The 22,808-nt window shown below is 38.7% G+C and overlaps 3 protein-coding genes across 7 annotated transcripts in view; all 3 read right to left on the bottom strand.

The window, feature by feature from the left end:
* LOC134848536 (cyclin-dependent kinase 1-like) overlaps positions 1-22,808 on the bottom strand; it is a 488,218-nt gene that overhangs the window by 333,546 nt on the left and 131,864 nt on the right. The window lies entirely within an intron of this gene.
* Positions 10,313-22,808, bottom strand: part of LOC134848537 (AP-3 complex subunit sigma-1-like) — a 144,359-nt gene continuing 131,863 nt past the window's right edge. The window contains exons 2-7 of one of the 4 annotated variants that reach the window (XM_063866043.1): positions 18,157-18,235; positions 17,967-18,061; positions 17,565-17,673; positions 14,437-14,616; positions 13,687-13,841; positions 12,415-12,518 (exon numbers count right to left, since the gene is read on the bottom strand). In XM_063866043.1, coding sequence (XP_063722113.1) covers positions 13,731-13,841; positions 14,437-14,616; positions 17,565-17,673; positions 17,967-18,061; positions 18,157-18,225 — 564 coding nt within the window. In that variant the 5' untranslated portion in view covers positions 18,226-18,235 and the 3' untranslated portion in view covers positions 12,415-12,518; positions 13,687-13,730. Of the gene's footprint in view, positions 12,519-13,665; positions 13,842-14,436; positions 14,617-17,564; positions 17,674-17,966; positions 18,062-18,156; positions 18,236-22,808 lie in introns of all 4 variants that reach the window. The other 3 variants (XR_010162954.1, XM_063866042.1, XM_063866040.1) reach the window with 3 other exon arrangements.
* Positions 20,019-22,808, bottom strand: part of LOC134848538 (NADH dehydrogenase [ubiquinone] 1 alpha subcomplex subunit 5-like) — a 134,648-nt gene continuing 131,858 nt past the window's right edge. The window contains exons 2-3 of the mRNA XM_063866044.1: positions 20,445-20,574; positions 20,019-20,337 (exon numbers count right to left, since the gene is read on the bottom strand). Of these exons, the coding sequence (XP_063722114.1) occupies positions 20,089-20,337; positions 20,445-20,564 (369 nt within the window). The 5' untranslated portion in view covers positions 20,565-20,574 and the 3' untranslated portion in view covers positions 20,019-20,088. The remainder of the gene's footprint in view (positions 20,338-20,444; positions 20,575-22,808) is intronic.

Below are 22,808 nucleotides of genomic sequence, written 5' to 3'. Positions count from 1 at the left end.
TTTCGAAAATAGCAACAAAAACAGATCCAATAATGCTATCCAAATTAATTTTATAGTCTGAAGCTTCCAGAAAAACGATAGCTTTTGTGCACCAAAAGCGAGTGATACAATTTCCAGCTGTCCCACTCTTTAACCCCACGTTATTTCAACCCAATTTTTACACCCCCTACTTTATAACCCCATTACAAGATAACCCCACATTAAATTAACCCCCTTTTAATACCGATAATTTGTTTCTAAATAAGTCTTTTATAACTACAGGAGTATTCCAATCGAGTTTACTAATTGAGGCTTAAAAAGCCAGTCCTAATTCACTTGATATCTCTAGCATCTCAAAAACAATTTCATTTCGATTAGTTAGAAAAATAATCCCTCATGTACGCGTTTAAACAGATTAACCTACATGGTGCTAATTGAACGCAACTCAAGAATTTTAAGAAAATTTACATTAAATCATCCTGCCTTACACATGAACTAATTTTTTACCATTCTATGAGCTATAATGTCTGAAGCGTTCTTCCAGTTTACTTTAGCCTCCAAAGACAAACAAATATGAGTGGTATCAGGCCACGAGTATTATCTTAAACCTAACATCAAAACCACTACGAACTGGAACTGCTCAAAATACCAGACTCATAAGAGCCGAGCAACAGCAATTACGGATTGCGAAAAATTAACTGAAACGGGGGGTGAGCATTATTATGACATTTCTACGGAAAAACATGATGTTTGACAAGTTTTAAAAATATCAAGGACCTGACGTCTGTTATGGGCTAACTGCTGTGACGACCGTCGCAGTGGCCACAGCAATTCAGCCGATAACAGACGAAATTGCCAATCAATTAGCCCTATCAACTAAGGAAAAATTAGTTCGAACTGCACAACGCACGCGCAAGCAACGAGAACAGGTTAAACCAGACTCCCCGGCAACAAGAAATTTAGAAACACCCTAGCTATTTAAAAAAATTGCAGGATTCGACAGGATAATGAAAGGATTATTTAGTTCGGCGACCAGGAAAGGCTACGGGTGCTTGAACATTCAATCTTTTGGTGGGCTGACGGAACTTTCAAATTTACTCATAAAATGTTTTAGCAACATTACTCTTTACAAGTTAGTCTTTCAGGAATAGCCCCCGCTAGCATTAATTCCTTCTTACTTAGAAGCCCTAAAAAAGTCAGCCCCTGACAGTAAGCCTAAAAAATGTGTTGGATTTTGAGCAGGCCGCTCTTTAAGCGTTCCGAAAAACTTCACCAGAGTCCAAGCTAGGTGGATGTTTTTTTTTCATCTTCAAAATTATATGGGAAAAAATGCGGAACTCGGATTGAAAAAGAGTACAAAACAAACCACGAGCTTGCATTAGCACTTAATTTAAAGATTCCTCTCGAAAGAGAAGCAGAAATAGGAACTCGTAGGATAAAATAGTCGAGGAAATTCAAATAGTATGCGATCGCACCATAAAAGAGTCGGAAAAAAGCAAAAGTTGATGAGCTCTGCCAGTATATTGATCTAAATACATATTAAGTCTTGTCCCGAACCGAGAAGTCCTATTCCCCCTTCACTATGGAACCAAAGAGATGCGGTAACATCCAGTTTGTCAAGAACAACAAATAATGTGGAGGGCTGGCATTATGGCATACAGTCATTTTTAGTGGTTCACACCCTATTATATAGAAAATAAAAGCAAAATTGCAAAAGGCTCCTCCCTTCGAAAACTTAGTTTCTTCAACGCCTCGAGAGGGCACCAATTGACCAAAAAGAAAAAGTACAGAGTCCTAAACGGAAAAGTTCAGAATATTATGCAGGTTTACGAAGAGAAAACTGATTTGCATTCCTTTCGCGCTATGGCGAACTTAAGCTAAACTGTAAATTTGTTCTTTGTGCATATTCCAAAAAAAATGTTGTTTGAAACATTTTTTGAGAAAAGACGTCTTCTTGCAGCCTCCAGGAGACGTTAAAAGAACAAAACTCATTTTATGACTCGCATTTGAAAAAGGCTGTCTTTAGCAATTTAATCCCGGATCAATCGCTCCTTTGGTGGGACGCTAGGTTGGGACTAGGGGCTGGCAGACCCTTTAGACAATGCGTTGTATGACGACATTTCAAATTAATGACAAACTTTAGATGGTTCGAAAAATAAGACAAGTTTTACTTTAAGATGATTAGCATTTGATAAAAAAAAAACTTAGATAGACAGAACCAGTTTTCATTCCATTATTCATTTAAATTCAGCTAATTAATCTACTATTAGCAAGATTTTTTTTCAAGATCAAGAGCAGGGTGCGGAAAAGAGCAGGTACAAAATTTATGTTTATTAAACTTTCGACCCGTTGCACTCGGTTTGTAATGCAAACTTGTATTTGAATGTAACTGATACAAATGCATGTACCCATAAAATCGTTTGGCTCAATTTGGGCAAAGATAATACTTAGTCAACATATATTTATTTCTTTTCACAATCGACTTGAAATCTATTAGGACAAATTACACAGTTATGTAAGTGGTGATATTGCGCATAACAAGAAACTTGAATACATCCGGGCTAATCAATTTTTTTGCCTAAAAACTTCAAACACTTGAAAAATTGATAAATTAAATAACTTGAAATCAAAAAAAAATTAGATCAGTTTAAATAGGGTTCTAAAATCGTCTGGTTTTCTTTGGTGGCTAAACATGTGCTAATCATGAAAAACCTACGGAAATTTCAGTCTATTAAACGCACTAGACAGACAAAATTAATGATAAGCAAACAACATGTACTTAGTTTAAATTAGAAAAAAGCGTGAAACCTTGGATATTAAACGTAGAAATGTATAAAAAGAAGTTATATGGAATATCATCGAAAGGCGCATAAAAATACCTGATTCCACTTAAATTACCAAACTGTCGAACCAAATTATAGCGTTTCAGATTTTATAAAACAAGAGTTAAATAATGATTCCTGGTCAAATAAATTTTTAAAAGCTTTTATTTATTCAATGAAAGAAATACCTAACCAGATAGGCAGAATCACTTATACATACCTGCTGGAGCCAACAGTGTACCACGAATAGGATTATCCGGAGGATAGTTATACAGGAAATCTCTTAATTCAATATCTTAGAAGGGAAATATCAATTCGACACCTGATATTCACCGTTGATAACAATCATTGGCCGCATGGAGACGACTCGAGTAACGAGACTCGCCCATGGGAATATGATTTTGGTCCTAATTATGATGATTACTTAAAATTAAATTTTGATTAAGGACAACGATGAAACTGAATATTACTTGAATGCTGTCTAACGAGAAATTAGACTTTTTTTAGCTAGCTTCGCGTGATTTATCTATTTAAATTATTAGTTTTTTCGTTGTCTTAAAACTTTTTCTGCTCTTACTGAAGTTTAAACTAGTTTTTTGAAATTTTTTAGATTCGGTTTAAAAAGTCTCAAAAAGATTTCGACTCTGATTTTGTAAATAGTAAGATATTGTCGATCTCTTATTAAAACTAGGTATTTCACGTTTGTAATCGATTACAAAAGTAGAACAATTATGTTCCTGGATTTAAAAGGTAAACCGAAAAAGGTAAATCATTGTTCTATTACAACACAATTCATTTTCAAAAGATCTATATCAGTTTAGCACAAAATATTCGAACTCGTGTTTTTTTGTTTGAAAGGCTGAAAAACGTGAAAGGCTACCGAATGAACCAACAGTCACGTTCTGGACTGCTGAAGAGTGGTTCAATAATTGAAAGACGAAGAAGGAAATCCGCTACTCAGTGTCGAAGAGTTAACTAATGTGTTTAAGCTAGCGAAGGAACAAGAAGGATTTGTTGTTTTCTTTTTCAATAAAAATATTAACATAATTTATTAAATGATATTTGAATTTTCAAAAAAAACTTATTGAACTGTTATAGAGATTGACGAAGGAGATGAAAATCGGAAAGTTGACGATTGGGAGGAGGCAGATGATGGAGGCAGAAGATTGGAAGAACGATGTGGCTGCTAGTGGAAGCCGCTGGTCGACTCGTGGCCAATAGGAATGTGCCAGGTTCCGGGGTGACTGCACGCTATGGAACAATAGACAATACCGGCAGAGTAGAGCACTCCTTGGATTTGATAATGAACACAGATGCTGGAGCTGCTACGACAACGGAATCAGCAAAAACCTTCATTAGAAAAGTCAAGAAGAGGCCGATGAAGAAAGTGTAACCAGATTAAGAATAGCTTCACGCTAGTCCCGGACACACAGATGTGAGCATGCTTCAAAGGATCAACTTGGAGTCCGGCAATGAATATACAGCAACCACTAATCGGAGGTAGACGTGATAATTTTGTAGACGTGATTATTTTGATAGGCGCCAACAACGTTGTCTTAAAGCTCAGACTCAGGGTCAATGGGAAACGATCCTAGTGTGCATGTTTACTGCGTTGTGGCAGAAGTTTCAGTGCGCGGTACTGACCGTCTGAATAATACCAATGAATGCAAGATCACAGTCAGCTACAGCAAGAAGACATAATGAGAGAGTCGTGAAGTGGAATAACGAGTGATCCTTATGGAATTGGAGCACGATTTGAGAGCTCTGGATCAAGCCAGATTCACCACGGATGGAAATACACTTCGACAGCATAGAAGGGCAAGCCTGGATGAACCGTGTCTTCCAGGAGCGATTGAACGAGTTAGAGGTTGAGCTGTTCGACACCGCAGCATTGAGAACTGAGGAAGCGACGAACATGCTGGCAATGTCAACCTTTGGGCTACCCTGTCAGGAGACACGTTTAGGGTCAGTCCCAGCCGTGCCACAAGCAAAGCAGAGCTCGATTGACCAAGAACAGAGTTCAGATGTGCTGGACCGACTGGGAGAATCACCATCGAGGAGGACTTTTCAGTTCCGACGAAGACTGGGACCAGTCAATCAGACGGACACGACCTCAGCCACCCCCAGATCAAAAATGACGACGATTGTGGGCAGGGAAGAGCGACGCCCGGATAGAAGTTACCTGATGTGGTCAAGACCCATACCTGGGCACATTTCAAACCGGATTTGATGAAGTTGAATTTCCAAACAATAAGCGTTGCAGCTGATGCAACAAGAACGCTGAACGGCGCGGGATTGTCGGTGAATGGACTGTACTCGATCGTAGGTGTGGACTGGTTGTAGCGGCGGAAATTTTAGCTCTACGACAGCATTGAGGTTGGCTGACCTCGAGGGACTGCTTTCGAAAGATACCATGGGTCCTGTGAATAGCAAACCATTGCAAGATGTGCGAATGAATGGCATCGAACAGGTCAGCGAAGAGAGGCCGCGAATGGAACACCCACTGGACAACATGTGAAGATGTTCAATCAGGTACGAGCACCTCCAGCTCATGTGAAGGAGAGAGTTTTCCAAAACAAGTTGCGCAAGAGGGTGATGTGGAACGATATGGTGACTTGAAATTCAGGATTGACGAGACCATCTTCGCTGCTTATGACAAAGCAGAGATGAGAAAAGCCAAAATACTAGTGATTGCGAGCTCAGACTTTGTGAGCACCTCTAAATCCTTTTTCTGGCCAGATGTGATAATGTTAGCAGGAACAGAACTGTATTGGATACAATCCATATCAATGGCAATTGGGGTTCAACGACAAACAGCGATGAATCCAATAACGATTGTTTTTGCCGGCAATAACCATCGTTGGCATAGCAGAGGTCTCCTGGGCAGACTCAGAGAGCCAGCAACGGCAGAGGCTACTGGGTGGCCAGCGATCAAAGACGTTCTGCAGTCTATGGGCGATATTATGGATCTGCTGAAAGAAGGTGGACTCCAGAAGATAACCCTGAAGCCAGTGTTTGTATTATCCCCGGGATATGCGCATCTCCTGGATGGGTTGAAAGTTGTGCACGCGATAATTGCCCTCCTCTCAGCTCAGAGGAGGGCAATTATCGCATGCACAGCCAAATCGGGAAATGAAAACAAGAAATCTGGGACCACTTCGATCAGAATTGCCAGCAGTATGGCCAGATATCTTGAACGCCATGAGAGGACTGAAAGACCACTCGCTACACATGTTGTACCAAGTGTTGGGATTGGAGCTGTCGAATTTCAGCAGACAACTCAAGATGAAACCAGGAATCGACAACGATCATCAAGTGATAGTGGATATGTCAAATGACCTGTGGTTCCGAGGAATGGAAGTCAAGGAGAAAGAAAATAAGAGAGAAGGCCCCGGCGCATGGAAGAAAAATGTTTCAAAGAAGAATACGCCAAAATAAGGATACCGTTCTCAAAACTTGAAACTTGTTTTGTTGTCTCGATGTAGAAATTGTTTTAGTTTACTCATTCGAGATCTACGCACGCAGTTATGCGCTTAAATTTTATTACTCGGCCTCGAATTTAGAAATTATAACTAGATTTCTTCAGTGTACCGTGAATATTAATTTGCATCTAATTTTTTTAGCACTTTCTCTTCCAAAGGAAGTTTCTTGATAAGAATTAAACAAGAAGCAACTGAAAAAAAAACATGCACTGAAGCCTGTAATAAAATCATGCAACAGTAGAACTTATACATAGAGCATGCACGAAGGCTAAAAATTATTGATAAGTAAAACTAAGACTTAAAATAGGTGCACGCTATACTGAAGAAAACTCGTTATAATTTCTAAAGTCGAGGCCAAGTACTACAACCTTTCGCGCAGAGCTCCGTATGTTCAAAAAAAAATTTTGAAAAAAACACGGTTGCGTTCTTCGAACAAAACGGATTTGTTTAAGACAAAAAAAAATCAGCAGCTAGTCTGATCCGCTACTCAGTGTCGAAGAGTTAACTAATGTGTTTAAGCTAGCGAAGGAACAAGAAGGATTTGTTGTTTTCTTTTTCAATAAAAATATTAACATAATTTATTAAATGATATTTGAATTTTCAAAAAAAACTTATTGAACTGTTATAGAGATTGACGAAGGAGATGAAAATCGGAAAGTTGACGATTGGGAGGAGGCAGATGATGGAGGCAGAAGATTGGAAGAACGATGTGGCTGCTAGTGGAAGCCGCTGGTCGACTCGTGGCCAATAGGAATGTGCCAGGTTCCGGGGTGACTGCACGCTATGGAACAATAGACAATACCGGCAGAGTAGAGCACTCCTTGGATTTGATAATGAACACAGATGCTGGAGCTGCTACGACAACGGAATCAGCAAAAACCTTCATTAGAAAAGTCAAGAAGAGGCCGATGAAGAAAGTGTAACCAGATTAAGAATAGCTTCACGCTAGTCCCGGACACACAGATGTGAGCATGCTTCAAAGGATCAACTTGGAGTCCGGCAATGAATATACAGCAACCACTAATCGGAGGTAGACGTGATAATTTTGTAGACGTGATTATTTTGATAGGCGCCAACAACGTTGTCTTAAAGCTCAGACTCAGGGTCAATGGGAAACGATGCTAGTGTGCATGTTTACTGCGTTGTGGCAGAAGTTTCAGTGCGCGGTACTGACCGTCTGAATAATACCAATGAATGCAAGATCACAGTCAGCTACAGCAAGAAGACATAATGAGAGAGTCGTGAAGTGGAATAACGAGTGATCCTTATGGAATTGGAGCACGATTTGAGAGCTCTGGATCAAGCCAGATTCACCACGGATGGAAATACACTTCGACAGCATAGAAGGGCAAGCCTGGATGAACCGTGTCTTCCAGGAGCGATTGAACGAGTTAGAGGTTGAGCTGTTCGACACCGCAGCATTGAGAACTGAGGAAGCGACGAACATGCTGGCAATATCAACCTTTGGGCTACCCTGTCAGGAGACACGTTTAGGGTCAGTCCCAGCCGTGCCACAAGCAAAGCAGAGCTCGATTGACCAAGAACAGAGTTCAGATGTGCTGGACCGACTGGGAGAATCACCATCGAGGAGGACTTTTCAGTTCCGACGAAGACTGGGACCAGTCAATCAGACGGACACGACCTCAGCCACCCCCAGATCAAAAATGACGACGATTGTGGGCAGGGAAGAGCGACGCCCGGATAGAAGTTACCTGATGTGGTCAAGACCCATACCTGGGCACATTTCAAACCGGATTTGATGAAGTTGAATTTCCAAACAATAAGCGTTGCAGCTGATGCAACAAGAACGCTGAACGGCGCGGGATTGTCGGTGAATGGACTGTACTCGATCGTAGGTGTGGACTGGTTGTAGCGGCGGAAATTTTAGCTCTACGACAGCATTGAGGTTGGCTGACCTCGAGGGACTGCTTTCGAAAGATACCATGGGTCCTGTGAATAGCAAACCATTGCAAGATGTGCGAATGAATGGCATCGAACAGGTCAGCGAAGAGAGGCCGCGAATGGAACACCCACTGGACAACATGTGAAGATGTTCAATCAGGTACGAGCACCTCCAGCTCATGTGAAGGAGAGAGTTTTCCAAAACAAGTTGCGCAAGAGGGTGATGTGGAACGATATGGTGACTTGAAATTCAGGATTGACGAGACCATCTTCGCTGCTTATGACAAAGCAGAGATGAGAAAAGCCAAAATACTAGTGATTGCGAGCTCAGACTTTGTGAGCACCTCTAAATCCTTTTTCTGGCCAGATGTGATAATGTTAGCAGGAACAGAACTGTATTGGATACAATCCATATCAATGGCAATTGGGGTTCAACGACAAACAGCGATGAATCCAATAACGATTGTTTTTGCCGGCAATAACCATCGTTGGCATAGCAGAGGTCTCCTGGGCAGACTCAGAGAGCCAGCAACGGCAGAGGCTACTGGGTGGCCAGCGATCAAAGACGTTCTGCAGTCTATGGGCGATATTATGGATCTGCTGAAAGAAGGTGGACTCCAGAAGATAACCCTGAAGCCAGTGTTTGTATTATCCCCGGGATATGCGCATCTCCTGGATGGGTTGAAAGTTGTGCACGCGATAATTGCCCTCCTCTCAGCTCAGAGGAGGGCAATTATCGCATGCACAGCCAAATCGGGAAATGAAAACAAGAAATCTGGGACCACTTCGATCAGAATTGCCAGCAGTATGGCCAGATATCTTGAACGCCATGAGAGGACTGAAAGACCACTCGCTACACATGTTGTACCAAGTGTTGGGATTGGAGCTGTCGAATTTCAGCAGACAACTCAAGATGAAACCAGGAATCGACAACGATCATCAAGTGATAGTGGATATGTCAAATGACCTGTGGTTCCGAGGAATGGAAGTCAAGGAGAAAGAAAATAAGAGAGAAGGCCCCGGCGCATGGAAGAAAAATGTTTCAAAGAAGAATACGCCAAAATAAGGATACCGTTCTCAAAACTTGAAACTTGTTTTGTTGTCTCGATGTAGAAATTGTTTTAGTTTACTCATTCGAGATCTACGCACGCAGTTATGCGCTTAAATTTTATTACTCGGCCTCGAATTTAGAAATTATAACTAGATTTCTTCAGTGTACCGTGAATATTAATTTGCATCTAATTTTTTTAGCACTTTCTCTTCCAAAGGAAGTTTCTTGATAAGAATTAAACAAGAAGCAACTGAAAAAAAAACATGCACTGAAGCCTGCAATAAAATCATGCAACAGTAGAACTTATACATAGAGCATGCACGAAGGCTAAAAATTATTGATAAGTAAAACTAAGACTTAAAATAGGTGCACGCTATACTGAAGAAAACTCGTTATAATTTCTAAAGTCGAGGCCAAGTACTACAACCTTTCGCGCAGAGCTCCGTATGTTCAAAAAAAAATTTTGAAAAAAACACGGTTGCGTTCTTCGAACAAAACGGATTTGTTTAAGACAAAAAAAAATCAGCAGCTAGTTTGATGCGTCAAAATTTGTTGAATGGACAGTAATTACCATTCCAATTGCAAAGTTGAGAATCGCAAATCGGGTCCCAATTACTTTGCAGGTTCTCAGGCCCGACAAAACGGGAGTGGATTAAGGTCAGCTATCCGTGTTGGTTTGAAAGCTATTATTTTGCCATTGGCAAGAAAATACGGCAATCCATTAGGAACATTTTTTTATCTGCTGCCGCCGCCAAAGTTTTGGAGCTTTTGGACGGTCGATTTAAATCGAAATGGTCCCTGAAAAAGGTTGTGAAAAAGACAATACGCAAACAAGTGGGAGGAGGTAGAAAAACAAAATTAACGAGAAAGGAAACAGCCTACAATATCCAAATCAAGCAGATCGCGCAAGCTAACTCGCAAAAAGCCCTGAAAGGTTTTCGCATAGCTGAAACGTAGTAGAAGTTTTGCTGTTGCTTAAAGGCATTGCTCTAGACATAGTAACGTGCACAGCAGAAAAAACTGAGTTGGAGCATTTCGTAGGAAAAGTAGAGGAACAGGAAAACAACCGACAAACGTTTTAGACGACAGACGACCGCCAAACGTTTTATGAATCTCGTGGGAAAAGCCTCAAAGTGAATATGATATCTTCGTTTGGCAGTGCAGATCTACAAACATCGGTTTGCCACTCTGGCTTAGAACTTTTTGGCGATGGTCAGATGTTAGTAGATTTTCAGCGAGGCTACTATGAAAAAGTTTTCCCTTGGACAAATTCAGATGCACCAGTCTTGGAATTCGAGTTATTGCCCTAGGAACCTTGGATTATGTGAGTGGACCATGTAAAAACATAACTGTGATAGGACTGGATTTAGTTGTTCAGGCATGGATCAGATTGTATGGCTTTGTCGTGTGAGGTTAATTCCTTGCGCTCTGTTGTTGTTGTTGGTGTGTGACGGCCTTCTATCTTGAAATAGGGGGCTAGAAAAGCCCAGTCTTTCGAACGAACTTCAGCACATTCTCTGGGGCCGTCTGCAGCAGTTTCAAGTCTGGATTGCGGTCTGTGAACAGTGAGGTTAATTTCTTGTTGATGTGTCCATTCGATAACCAATCTGCGCAGATCCTTATTGTTCTGTCGTGTTTTTTGAAAACTTAAAATGACTTCACTGCTCAACATCGCTACACAAAAGGTTTTGTGCCATGAAGAGTGTTAATTTTATTTGTTGGAAAAGGTCCTTGTACAGGGATGTTGTCTTTTTTCAAGAAAGATTCCACCAAAGTTTTCCCTTATATTATATGAACACGCTGCTTGGAATTTAGCCTCACTAGCTCACTATTGGCGTATACAGTTCTATACAGCAATTTCATTTTAATGCAATTCAAAGATTGCAGATTAAGTAAAATATTGTCTCGGTAAGTAAAATACTACGTAATAGCCGAATGGGGTTGTATCGGCATGGTTAATCTTTTGTTAGATTAAAATATACTCCTCTGCCGGTTTTTTCTAATCCCTTTTACCTATAAAAGGGGATCCTTGGTAAGCCAGTGAACGACTCCAAATAGTCACCTTATTAGGATTAGGGGTTAATTTTTTTATTTCAGGCCCAAATTTTTTTTCATCATAATATCTTTCATATCCGAACACGAGTCGGGATTGCAAAATACTTTTCTATACTTGTATGGCTAACCAAATACCATGATTACTCTCGAGGCAGAAAAAACCAATGCCGACTCCGTTCTTCGTGTAAGAGGTTCAAGTAACTGACTCAGATTCTCTTCAAACTATTGAGGGTCTGTTTAATTTTTTGTAGACCAGGTTCCCGTACCATGTATTCTTCTGAAGGTTCAGCAAATTTTAGCCTAATTGAAAGCCATTTCTAACGCTCTTATTGTTGCAGGCACTTGAAATACAAGGTTTATATTTTAGTTCGTCACTTTAAAGGTATCTTAGCCTTAAATGCAGTCGGCTTCTGTTCATTGCTTAATAATTGTTACTTGGCTAAACGTGAATGCACCCAAATATTTTCGGCTTAGTAGTCTCTCGGTAAATTTTGTCGTAATGCTACTTTAAGTCTGGCGACAGAAATCTCAAGATGTTAAAAAAAGCCATAAAACTTTCTGTCGTTTAACACTGATATATCGTCGAAACAACCGACTCTAGTTGATGATATCAAAATAATTTCACTTCTCATTTATGGCGGAATGCTAGCCATTTAATTACTATTTATGGTGGAAGGCTATTCATACAACTCCATGTATGGGAAAATGCTGATCATAGTTTTCATGCGATTTTTCTAATGTATGAAATGTATGAGCCATGGTAACAGAATTGTACTTCAAACTTCCTCAACCCGGGTTTATAGGAAACTCGAAAAACTTTGGTCGAACGCCTCTATAGTAAGCTGATACTGAATTTAATAAAGTTATACAATAAAAAAACGCAATTTACATGTAAGTTTTAAAAATTTTCGTAGCACGAAAAGAGTATACTATTCCTGCGTAACATTGCGCCTTCAACCAACCTGGTATCATTATAAACTGCACCATTATAACATCCAAGCAATAAATATTCAATAAATTTAGATTTCGAATTCCAATTACTACTCAATTCGGAAAATGCGACAAGATTAATAATGAACAAATAATGATTCTCGTCTAGAGAGCTTCGATGATTGACTATGATTTAAATGAGCCTAGGGTTGGCATTGCTAGTCCTGAAGGTAGTCGCGGCATTTCCATATTCTTTACTGCAGAAATTGCTTTGCCTGGAACTGCTTGTAAGCCAGCCTGAAAAAAAAACTGTCATGATACTAACTGATATACAAGGCAGCTCGAAACACCAATTGAGAATCAGTGTTAATGGTTCTATATTTCCGTAAAAACTTAAAAATAATTTTTTGCAAATGAGCGGCCTGTTTTTAATGACAACCGGATGGCTGGCCTAATTTTTCTCGAGTAAAAGTCAATTATAAACTCAATCAATTATTCAATTACACCTTAAAAAAATCATAAATCATATTTTTCTGACAATGGTAAATGTTTCTTAAAACCTAAAGATCTGAAAACCTGGCTCAATTAGATGAATTTTCAATTTTATGAAATGCGAAACGGAAAATGATATGACATTGATAGCAATATTTTACGAGACAAAGTTTCAAAATTGATTGTGGTCTAACTCACCAGACATTTCATGAAATTTTTAAAAATAATGTGAAAAAATTGAGGCTGACTCAACTTTAATATCTTGATGATTAAATATATCTGATGAAACTTCTCAGTTTAAATTAAAGTAAGAAAACTTTCAATCGCTTGCTATAATATGCAGCAGCTGTTTCAGCGTGTCATTTTTTTTGAAAAAATCTCAGCTTTCGAATTTCCAAGAAAAAAATTAGATGGCCTTAAAGCTTTTTGAGTTTCTACAACAATTTATGATTGGTTTTTGTTTGGTTAAAAAAAATCAATTTGAGAAAGCTGGATGAATAGGTTAAAAAAATTATTTCGCTTGGAAATCTGATAACTAAATTCCTTTTCGAATCTAGAAGTCAATCACTTTTTTCGCTTTTGCTTTTCGATGGTGGAATTTGCCTTCCTAGAAAAAAAGAAAATGAACTGAAGTTGGAACCTAAGTCAAACCGAAAAAACAAATTTGAGCCTAAACCAATTTTAAGGCTTTCAAAGAATTTCGGGTACCAGACTCTTAAATAAGAGACTTTTAGTTTCCTTTGAATAATCTGCTTTGAAAAGAACATTTCATCACGTTCGCACCATTAATGGTTTGTATGAACAAAGTAAAGTAAAAAGCAATAATGATACTTGATTTCATAATCCTCTTGATTTATTTTGAGTAGCCAGAATACTTTGATAGAATGTTAACAGAAAGATATTTTGGATATCAGACTCAAATAGTTTAGAAAATTAACAGAACGACTTGGACCTGTATTATCTTTATGTATACTTTTAATTCCAATCGAGAACTGCATGTGGCTTAAGATTGAGAGGCTACAGCACTCCCGATTGGTAGGGTAGCTTGAGGATCTCGCTATTCGAGGGACCCAGAGGAGTCCGGATCCTTGCCACTTGGTCGCCCGAGTTAGAAGACAACATCTTCTTCTGTTTACAGTTGAAACACGGTTAAGAACGGAGGTATCTGCTTATTGTATGCTGCCGTGAATTTTTTCACGAACATGATTCGTTTCGTAAACTACCAGCAAAAATTATCAATATGTGTTAATCGAGAACAGGCGCGTTTGCACTAATATGCTATGTAATGAGTTAGATATGGCTAGCAACAATTATAATCACTGCACAAAACTATAGGTGATTCAAAGTCTTCATTAATTCTTCTTCATCAACAGCTAGTTTTTCAGTCTGAATTTAAATCACTATGTCGCTTGAAGTTTCAAGTTTAAATGTAACTTTTTGTCAAATGTTTTTTTTTTCAGTTAATTGTAGCTGTTCGATTTTTTTTACTCTTTATCACTGATTACATCACATGCATAAGACCTGAAAGTGCATCTGAGGGATCCTGTTAAGCCTTAACCCCTTCTTCATAATGCAATCTTCTTAACAAAGCACAAAACGAACATATGTTTAACCATTGAAAATTAGTTTTTCAGAGGGGTGCTAATTCTTTACTAGCTACAACAGGAAGGGCGGGGGGTAATTAACATCAACAGGGAGGGGATACAACTTGAGCTCCACTTACCTCCTGTTTCTCAATCTTGTCCTGTTCGTTCACGCGCAACAGTATCTCGTTCATGTTTGTCTCTAACACCATCCCACCCATCACAATCTCCTGCAGTATGTAGTGTACTCTGTCTACATGGAAGATCAAGTCCAGCTCACACACATTCTCAAAGCACTTGTCTAATGTCTCCACAAACACCTACAAAAACATCATCTTTCTTAGCAAGTCTTTTTTCATTTTCCCAAAACTCTCACAGAGACGCTTAAAAAAACTCTAGCACAGGCGAAGCTGCACTTTGCAAATACAAGCTCTAAAAGGTCAAAAATGAAAAATGAAAAAAAGATAAAACTAATAAAAATTATGCTAGGTGCAATCGAACCTTAGCCCTTAATATCAATCGTCACACGGCCTAAATCTATGCCATGGCCGCTTAAAAAAATTAAACAATAGAAGCCCAGTTAAAGCTGGAAGTACCTGATTAATAAAAATTTTAAAATAGTACTGATCCGAAAGGTAATGTGTCATTTTCAAAACCCGTCATAATGTCAAAAACTACAATTACCAGGTCTATACCTAATTCCTGTCAAAAGTACGTGGAACAAGGTCTTGCAGAGGAAATTAAAACATCTCCGTTTCGGAACTGGCACGGTCTTTTTTGGGACGCAGCCCAAAAATGAGCAAAAAACTCAAACATTGTTAGAACCATAGCGGATTCATTAACAAAACTGAAAAAATCATCTCATGCCGGGGATTCTTTTACCGATTGAATCTCAGTTTTGGTAGTAGTTTTCGAGAAAATCAATTAACTCCCATAAATTACTTTTGCTTAGTCCAACATCGCTTTTCTACAAAAAGAAGGTCGTAGCCGCTACGCAGATAAATTTCCAAGCACCGGTGTTTTTTCGATTGCACTATCTCAGATTTGCCAGGGTAGTTTCCGACTAAAATCACCGAGAAACGATCAAAATCTCAAAAATAAGTTCATAGCAGTATTTCAACAAAACAATAGGACGTAGCTGCTTATGCCGAAAGAATCCTACTACCAGCTTTGGCGATCAAATTTAATTTCTCAGATTTCGCAGGCTATTTTTCGAGAAGTCAAAGCGTTTCAAATACGGCAAAACTTCAAAAATTTTAATTTTCTAAGCGATAACTTTTTCATCAGAAAAGGTCAAAAAATCAATTATTTCGTTAATCCATAGCAGATTCCTTGTCAAAATTGGAAAAATTTGATTACGCAGTGGTTGTCGCTACAAATTAATTCATCGATTGAAACCTTAATCTCCCATTTGTCACATAGGTTTGCTTTTCGAGAACATCAAACCTACTCCAAAAACGAGCCAAAAAAGGACTTGCTTTTAAACATTACATTTCTAGAAAACTTAAGGCAGAACAGCTCAAACGAGGAAATTCTTAACGCACATTTTTCGATGAAACTCTTAGTCTTAGATTCCGCAGAGCAGTTTTCGAGAAAAGTCAGAAAACTCCAATTATTGCACATTTTTTAAATCGATTCTTTTTCATTAAAAAATTAAGACGACCCCAGTTAGGCAAAGAGGGTTCACAAAAACTGTTCTGTTTAAACACTTAACATCGATTTGGCAGGGAAGTTTTCGAGAAAAGGAAAAGTTTCCAAAAGACGGTCAAAATTTGGACATTTTTCAAGGTCATAACTCTATTTCTAAAGCAATTAGCTTGTAAAAGCTTATGCAGGGGAGATCCCCAGAACACGTTATTTTGATTAAACCCTTAGCCTCAGATTTGTCCAGGTAATTTTCGTAGAACTTCGAGTGAAGAAAAAAAGAGACTGGCGGAATATGCAAGCACACAGGGTAGTAGTCGATCTTTCTACTTGAAACACTTTCTGAAGTAGTTCTCGAGGAAAACTAAATTTTTGGAAAAAGTTCAAAAACTTTTCGAAGCGTCTAAAAAATCATAAAAACTGAATCCCATTTATTTTTGAAATGCTTGTTTTTTCCTAACAGGCACTAGCCATCAATAAACCAGATTGAAAATATACTGCTATGCAGCAAAAGTAAACGATATAAAAAGACAAAAGTGTCATCAAATATATGAGAATTTTATTTGCGACTTAGGCTGAAAAAAGTGGATACCGCACTATGACGCTACACTTCGCATGTGTGAAAGCAAAAAAGACGACAAGCATTAAGCAGACACACGAAAGTCCGAAAACTGAAACTTAAATCAAGAAAGAAAAGTTCGAGTTGTCAAAATTTACAAGCCTTTGTCTATAACGAGTCTGTGGAGGCTGAAGAAGGTCTCAAGACTAAATTTATCTAGACTCCATACTCAACCTTGTAATACCACTTGTAACCCAAATTGGTTAATCCTCGTGGGATGAGAAAAAGCATATATTTAACAACCTCTCCCAATAGTACCTTTCATTTCTTTAATTTATATGTACTTTAAAGCAACCTTATGATTTTTCTGTTTATAAAATACCAAAACTGTTTATAAAATCTCCACTCTTTCTTAAAATGCGAGAATGATAAGAATACCCGGCAAAAGGGACCAAAAATATGGAAGAGATCGTTCACTTGGTCGAAAGAATTCTTTCACAGCAAATCTTAATGCAATATTTCACATGATGACTGTCTGCTGAAATTAAACTGCGAGAATGATAAGAAGACCCGGCAAAAGGGACCAAAAATATGGAAGAGATCGTTCACTTGGTTGAAAGAATTCTTTCACAGCAAATCTTAATGCAATATTTCACATGATGACTGTCTGCTGAAATTAAACTGCGAGAATGATAAGAAGACCCGGCAAAAGGGACCGAAATTATTGGAAGAGATCTTTCACTTGGTTACAATAATTCTTCACAGCCAATCTTATTGCAACATTTAACATGTTAACTGTCTGCTGAATATAATCATTGACGTTTGAGGTGCTTATCCTTCATAAAGGTTAATTAATTTGATGCGAAAAGGTCCAAAAATTTGTAACCATTCCCACATTAAAAATGAAGCATTTAAGTCCAACTATATTTGAACAATTTATTTGATTTCGACCAATCAGAGGCGAGCATTTACACTGCTCTCGGGCTTCGGGAATACGAAATTTGAGCCGTTAACTAAAAGACCAAGAATTTGTTCACATGGAAAGTGAAGACAAGGCAAAGATACCTGAATGAGATCTAGGATTCCCAGCTCACTCTCAGAAGAGTCCACACAAAACACGAAGTAGAGAGTGGCATAGTGTCTGTAGATTAGCTTGTCATCTGATCCCGTTATTCTACAAAATAACAAACCAGTCATTATTTTGAATTCTGATTTAACAATCCAATTGTTGGTAAATAAAAAAAAAGAAAATAAAGCGACATGATTGATATTAAGACAATCAGTAGTTGTAAAAACAGTTGAAATAACTGTTCGAATTCAAGCGCTTGATATTACTCAGAAATAAAATTGGAGAATTGTACGAAGCGTCGTCTTTAAGTCCCGTCAAAAACGGCTGTCGTCTTAACAGCTTTCGTCTTATCTGTCGGAGAGCATTAATTGGAGAAAGTTAAGCACATATATACTTACAAAGATACAGATTCCAGGAAATTGCACACATTATCTTCACGCTTTGACACAATTGAGAAAACTTCTCTCAAGATTGCTTGTTGCTGGTCTTCAGTCTATAAAATTAACATTTGAGACTCATTTGAGACTCTTTAGGATGAAAAAATATGTTAATAAAAATAACTCAGCATCAAAATTTACATAAACTCACATATTGGTGATAAAATTTCAGCAAGCGGGGTTTCCCGTGGTTGTTGAAGATAAGTATAGCTTTGATCATTTTCGTCTATAAATCAAAAATATATTAGATTCCTCAATTGTTGTCATCAATCTCACCTAGGTTTTTACTTTCAATTTTTTGTGTTTAGTGTTTATTATTCGAGAGAGGGGCTGCCTTCCTTTCAGCAATTGAGTTTAAACTTCAAAAAATCCCTGAACAAAATCACCTATTTAAGACCTATTTTAGAGTTTTTGCTACGTTCATGGGCACTTAAAATTGTCCTATAATCGTAGATCAGAAGTTTTTCAAAAATCAGCTAAAATTTCTAAGACTTAATTACCTGCACCACCGCAACATTTTCTCAAATGGACTTTTAAATAAGCAAAAAAGTACCAGCAGAGTTCGCGCTGTGGCCACTATAAAGTAAAAATCACAAAAGTCCCTGCAGAGGCCATTAAGCCGACAAAAATCAGAAGGTAGGAGGATAAGACAAACGAGTTTTCTTCATGTCAATAATTTTCAGTTTGTTACACAGATGCGAAGCATTGCTTCGCGCCACTTGCGATGAAACTCAAACGAAGAAAATGAATCGGAAGCAATTCAGTCGATATGCATTTGAATAACTATCTACGAAAATTTCATACGTTTGTCTTATATGATGTTCAATTTAAGATAACACATTCCGAGAAAACAAAAAACAGGGTTAAATTAGCATTCAGAAAAATTTATCTAGCGCCACTGAAGCCGACAAAACTTGAGCAGACGATTGTTGAACCTTAAACAAAATTGCCATGAATTATTTTGAGCAACAACGTTTTGCAACAAAGATCTCACTTTTGCTTAAACCATTTAGGTCAAATAAACCTATTGAGCAAAAAAAGCAAGAAAAACTATATGAAATTGGAAAAAGCTAACTTATAAATTACAAAAACAAACTAAAATGCCTTAAATTTCTAGAAAAGCTTGTTCCATCTAGAAGAAACCTGCATGTTTTGGAAAGTAACCCGACAACAAAAAGCAGACAAAAATACTTGAATTTCTCCAAAAAAAAATATTTTCTATAAAACTCACCTCCTGGCTAGGAATGAATCCATTACTTTTCTCGTCTCAATACGGAAGTTAACTTCACACTGAGCAGACTAAATTGGAACCTCGAACTTGATAAACTACTAAACTAAGACAAGCAAATGATTCAGTGATTTTGTTAAACAATTTGTTTACCCGAAAATAATAAGCCAATTTGATAACGCTTGCTCTTCGCAAGCGTAAAACACAGAGACAAAGCTGCGCTATACAAACATAAGCGACAAAAAATCAACTGAAAAAAGAAAACTAGAAAAAGGTGAAAATAAGCCTTGCAAATTAAAACTTTTTCTATTGCGGATTCGAATCTACGACCAGGAAATTTGGAGTCTCAAGTTCTCGCATCTACGCCAATGGCCTTGGAAATCAACTAACATTAGCCACCAACAAAGCAGCTACATATGCAAATTAGGTATCACAGCAAACGTTCTACCAAATATACATAGACAACTCTTGCATAAAATAATTATCCACACTGGCAAGTAATACATTGAGAATCATTAAGCAAAAACATGTATGGTTCAGGCATTTTTAAAAAATCGAGAGGTATATAAGGTTGGAAAAATTCTGAAATGAAGTTTTTATGATTGTACTTGCTGTTTGAAATAAATCGCTTGTTTCGATAATGAAACAAAAAAAAACATGAAAACCTGTTTTTTCGACACGAAGGCGAAGCTGAGGCTTGACAAGCTACCCAACAGAAAATATTATCGACCAAAAAAAATCACAGTTGTATTCACCTCATGGACGATAGAAAGAAGAACAGTCAATCAAATCCAAAAATTAAATTTATATAGCCGTTTTAAGATTTTCAGCAGTTAGTTCGACAATTAAATTCTTTCATTTCTGATGAAACTTTGAAATAGGAGGCCAATCGTATTGACTAGGAGGTGCATCTCCCATTAAAGACTGCCATGGTTGATATTCTTTCAAGGTTCGTGACAACACGACTTCTCGCTGAGCGTCAATGATAGCTTCCTCAAGTTGCACGCCTAGTAATCGTTCCAGCTTTTCTCTATCCGGCTCCGATTTGACGTAATTCAGTTTTTTCTTAACAATATGTTCTGTCGCAACTTTGTATTTGCTGTCCTAGAGCAACAAAAACCCTCAATCAATTCCACACGGCTAGCATTGGTAAGTCAAGGCCAAACACAACATTTTTTCCTTTAACGTATTGAGGAAACAAAAAGATTTACTTGTGGATACTTTGTCAGATGCATTAGGGTTTTGTTGTACAGGAGCTTCAGCATATCATTAGGCTTAGATTGAACAGCTAAGCCAGTCAGTCCTGTCGTCAACTTCTTCGCTGCAGACATAGCAACCCTAAAATAAAACCAAAATCAAGCAAGCTGCAGAAGTCAATAAACTCAAGGAAACCAACAAAAAATTATTGTTTTAGAAACTTAAATTTCGAAAAAAAAACAACGCTAAATTTCAAATTTTTTAAAGATGAACTTTTTAAAAATTAACTAACGAAAACAATACAATCAGAGAAAGCAGGTAGCACGGAAGGGGACTGAACACTCACCCAAAAATATAAAGTGGTCCACTCACCCGAGACATCGCAGAAACGCATAGCTTATGAAATGCCGTTTATAAAGAACCGCCTTTTTGACCACAGTCCAATTGGGACTTTGCAAAAAACAATAAAATTCTGCAGTGGCTTTTAAAAAATGGCTTGAAAGACTCTTAGGCTGCTCACTGTTAGACCTGAGCTCAATTAAGAAAACGATTGGTGATTCAAACGACCAGAAGTTATTATGTATTTCGTCTAGGTTCGAAGTTATAAGATTGTCAGAAGTTATAAGTCCTTCGTTTCCTTTACACAGGCTCTAATCCCAGATCACAACAAATCCCGTTTTCTCTCTGTCCTGCTTCCTAAGAGGTACCTGCCAAAACGCTGATGCTAGATCAAGAGTAGTTAAAAAAAACTGCATCCCAGTTTTGAGAGACTGTAGTATTACTACTACTACAAAAAGAATTTATTCCCTTTAAAATATAAAGGCATCAAACAAAAGAAACGGTATGATTATGTACACACGACATCACGAACGGCAATTTATGCAATGGCAACAAAGTAGCATTGAACAAGAGTTGTTTAAGTTGAACATATCAATTCTATTTTTCAGATAGATTTTCAATTTTGCTTTGAAAGTTTCAGGCGATGAGAAAATGTCGGCTATGTTGTTTGCTGAAATCATGTTGGGGAACTCGGGAATGCTCGTTGGTAGGACTTCTTTCTCCAATATCGCCTCTAGCTCCTTTTTCACTAACTCGAAGCTTTTCGTCCATGTAGGGATTCTCAAGATTTCTTGCCCATTGGCTGTCAAGGGATTCAAGTTCCAGAACTTGGGGTAAGTTTCGATGGGGCCCTCGCGCTTGCCTCCCATCCGGCATTGCAGTTGTCCACGGAAACTGTACACGACCAACTCCGGATCCTTCACCTCCCCGAAGAGCACCGTGTTGCTCATTTGTGCCCTCAGCACCTCTTGCTGACACCAGTTTAGTGTCGTTCCATCTAGTACGCTTATGAGGCTCACGTGGGTCACGGAGTATCGATAAGCCGTCACCAGAGGATCCGGAAACGCGAACGTGACGGCCGGTCCATATATACAGGTCACGACCTCCCCTAGCCCCCGGATAATCCCCATGGGATCCGATCTCATGGCCAGGCATAGGTCCGTCAATAGGGGCATGCCTCCATTCGCTCTTCTCCATTCTTCTCTTGTCTTCGGGCTCTTCTCTTCACCAGTCAGGTGCCTGTTTTGCATCAACAGGTACTGCACTAGCAGCGTCTTTAGTCCTGCCGCACACTTGTATGAGTAGGTCTCAATACTCGAGTGTGTTCTTCCCATCGACAGGGGCTCCCCGTACCTCATCAGTCGGTGAAATGACGCCAGCTCACCGTGGGTCAGAAGCACTAACGTCAAGTACCCGTCTATTCTGAGGGTACCCACGCCACGACTGAACATGTATGCTGGGCCCATATTAAACAAGTGCCTCGGGTAAACCAGGTACAGCGCCAGCAACAGACTGATAGGCATGTTCAATACCTCCTGTATGAATGCCTTGAAGATAGTCTCCTTCGCACTGTACACCTCGGTCAGGAACTCTTTTCCCCAACAAGGACTCAAGAACTCGAGAATCTCATGATCCCTCCTCGTCCTTAGCTCACCTCTCGCGTGCTCCCTCCAGAACCCTCCAATCGTGACCTCATTGGCTGCTGGGACGAACCTGCCAACCGTCATCTCCTTCTTCTCAGCTATTCCCAGTTGCTCCTCAAGAAAATCCCAGATCTGCTTCACCAGAAGCGGCGCATCTTCTCTTGATTTTCTCCGTGGCGTTTTCCAGTCTTGGGGTCAAGAAGGGCAATTTGCCTCCCTTTTGTGCCAACCGATACACCATCGACTCTAGTTGCTTCTCCGATCGTCGACTCGTTGATCTCGTCCGGAAATAACATATAAACTGTCACTTTATGTTTTTTACTGTTTTTGGTCTTTTTTGGATTTTTTAAATGTTTTTTGTACTTTTTTGTTTTTAAATAAATTTGTTTTTGGCTT

Source organism: Symsagittifera roscoffensis, chromosome 6 (genome assembly GCF_963678635.1).
Source record: "Symsagittifera roscoffensis chromosome 6, txSymRosc1.1, whole genome shotgun sequence".
Taxonomy (NCBI): domain Eukaryota; kingdom Metazoa; phylum Xenacoelomorpha; order Acoela; family Convolutidae; genus Symsagittifera; species Symsagittifera roscoffensis.
Note: the sequence above shows the minus strand (reverse complement) of the source record. Positions and strands in the feature narration are given on the sequence as shown.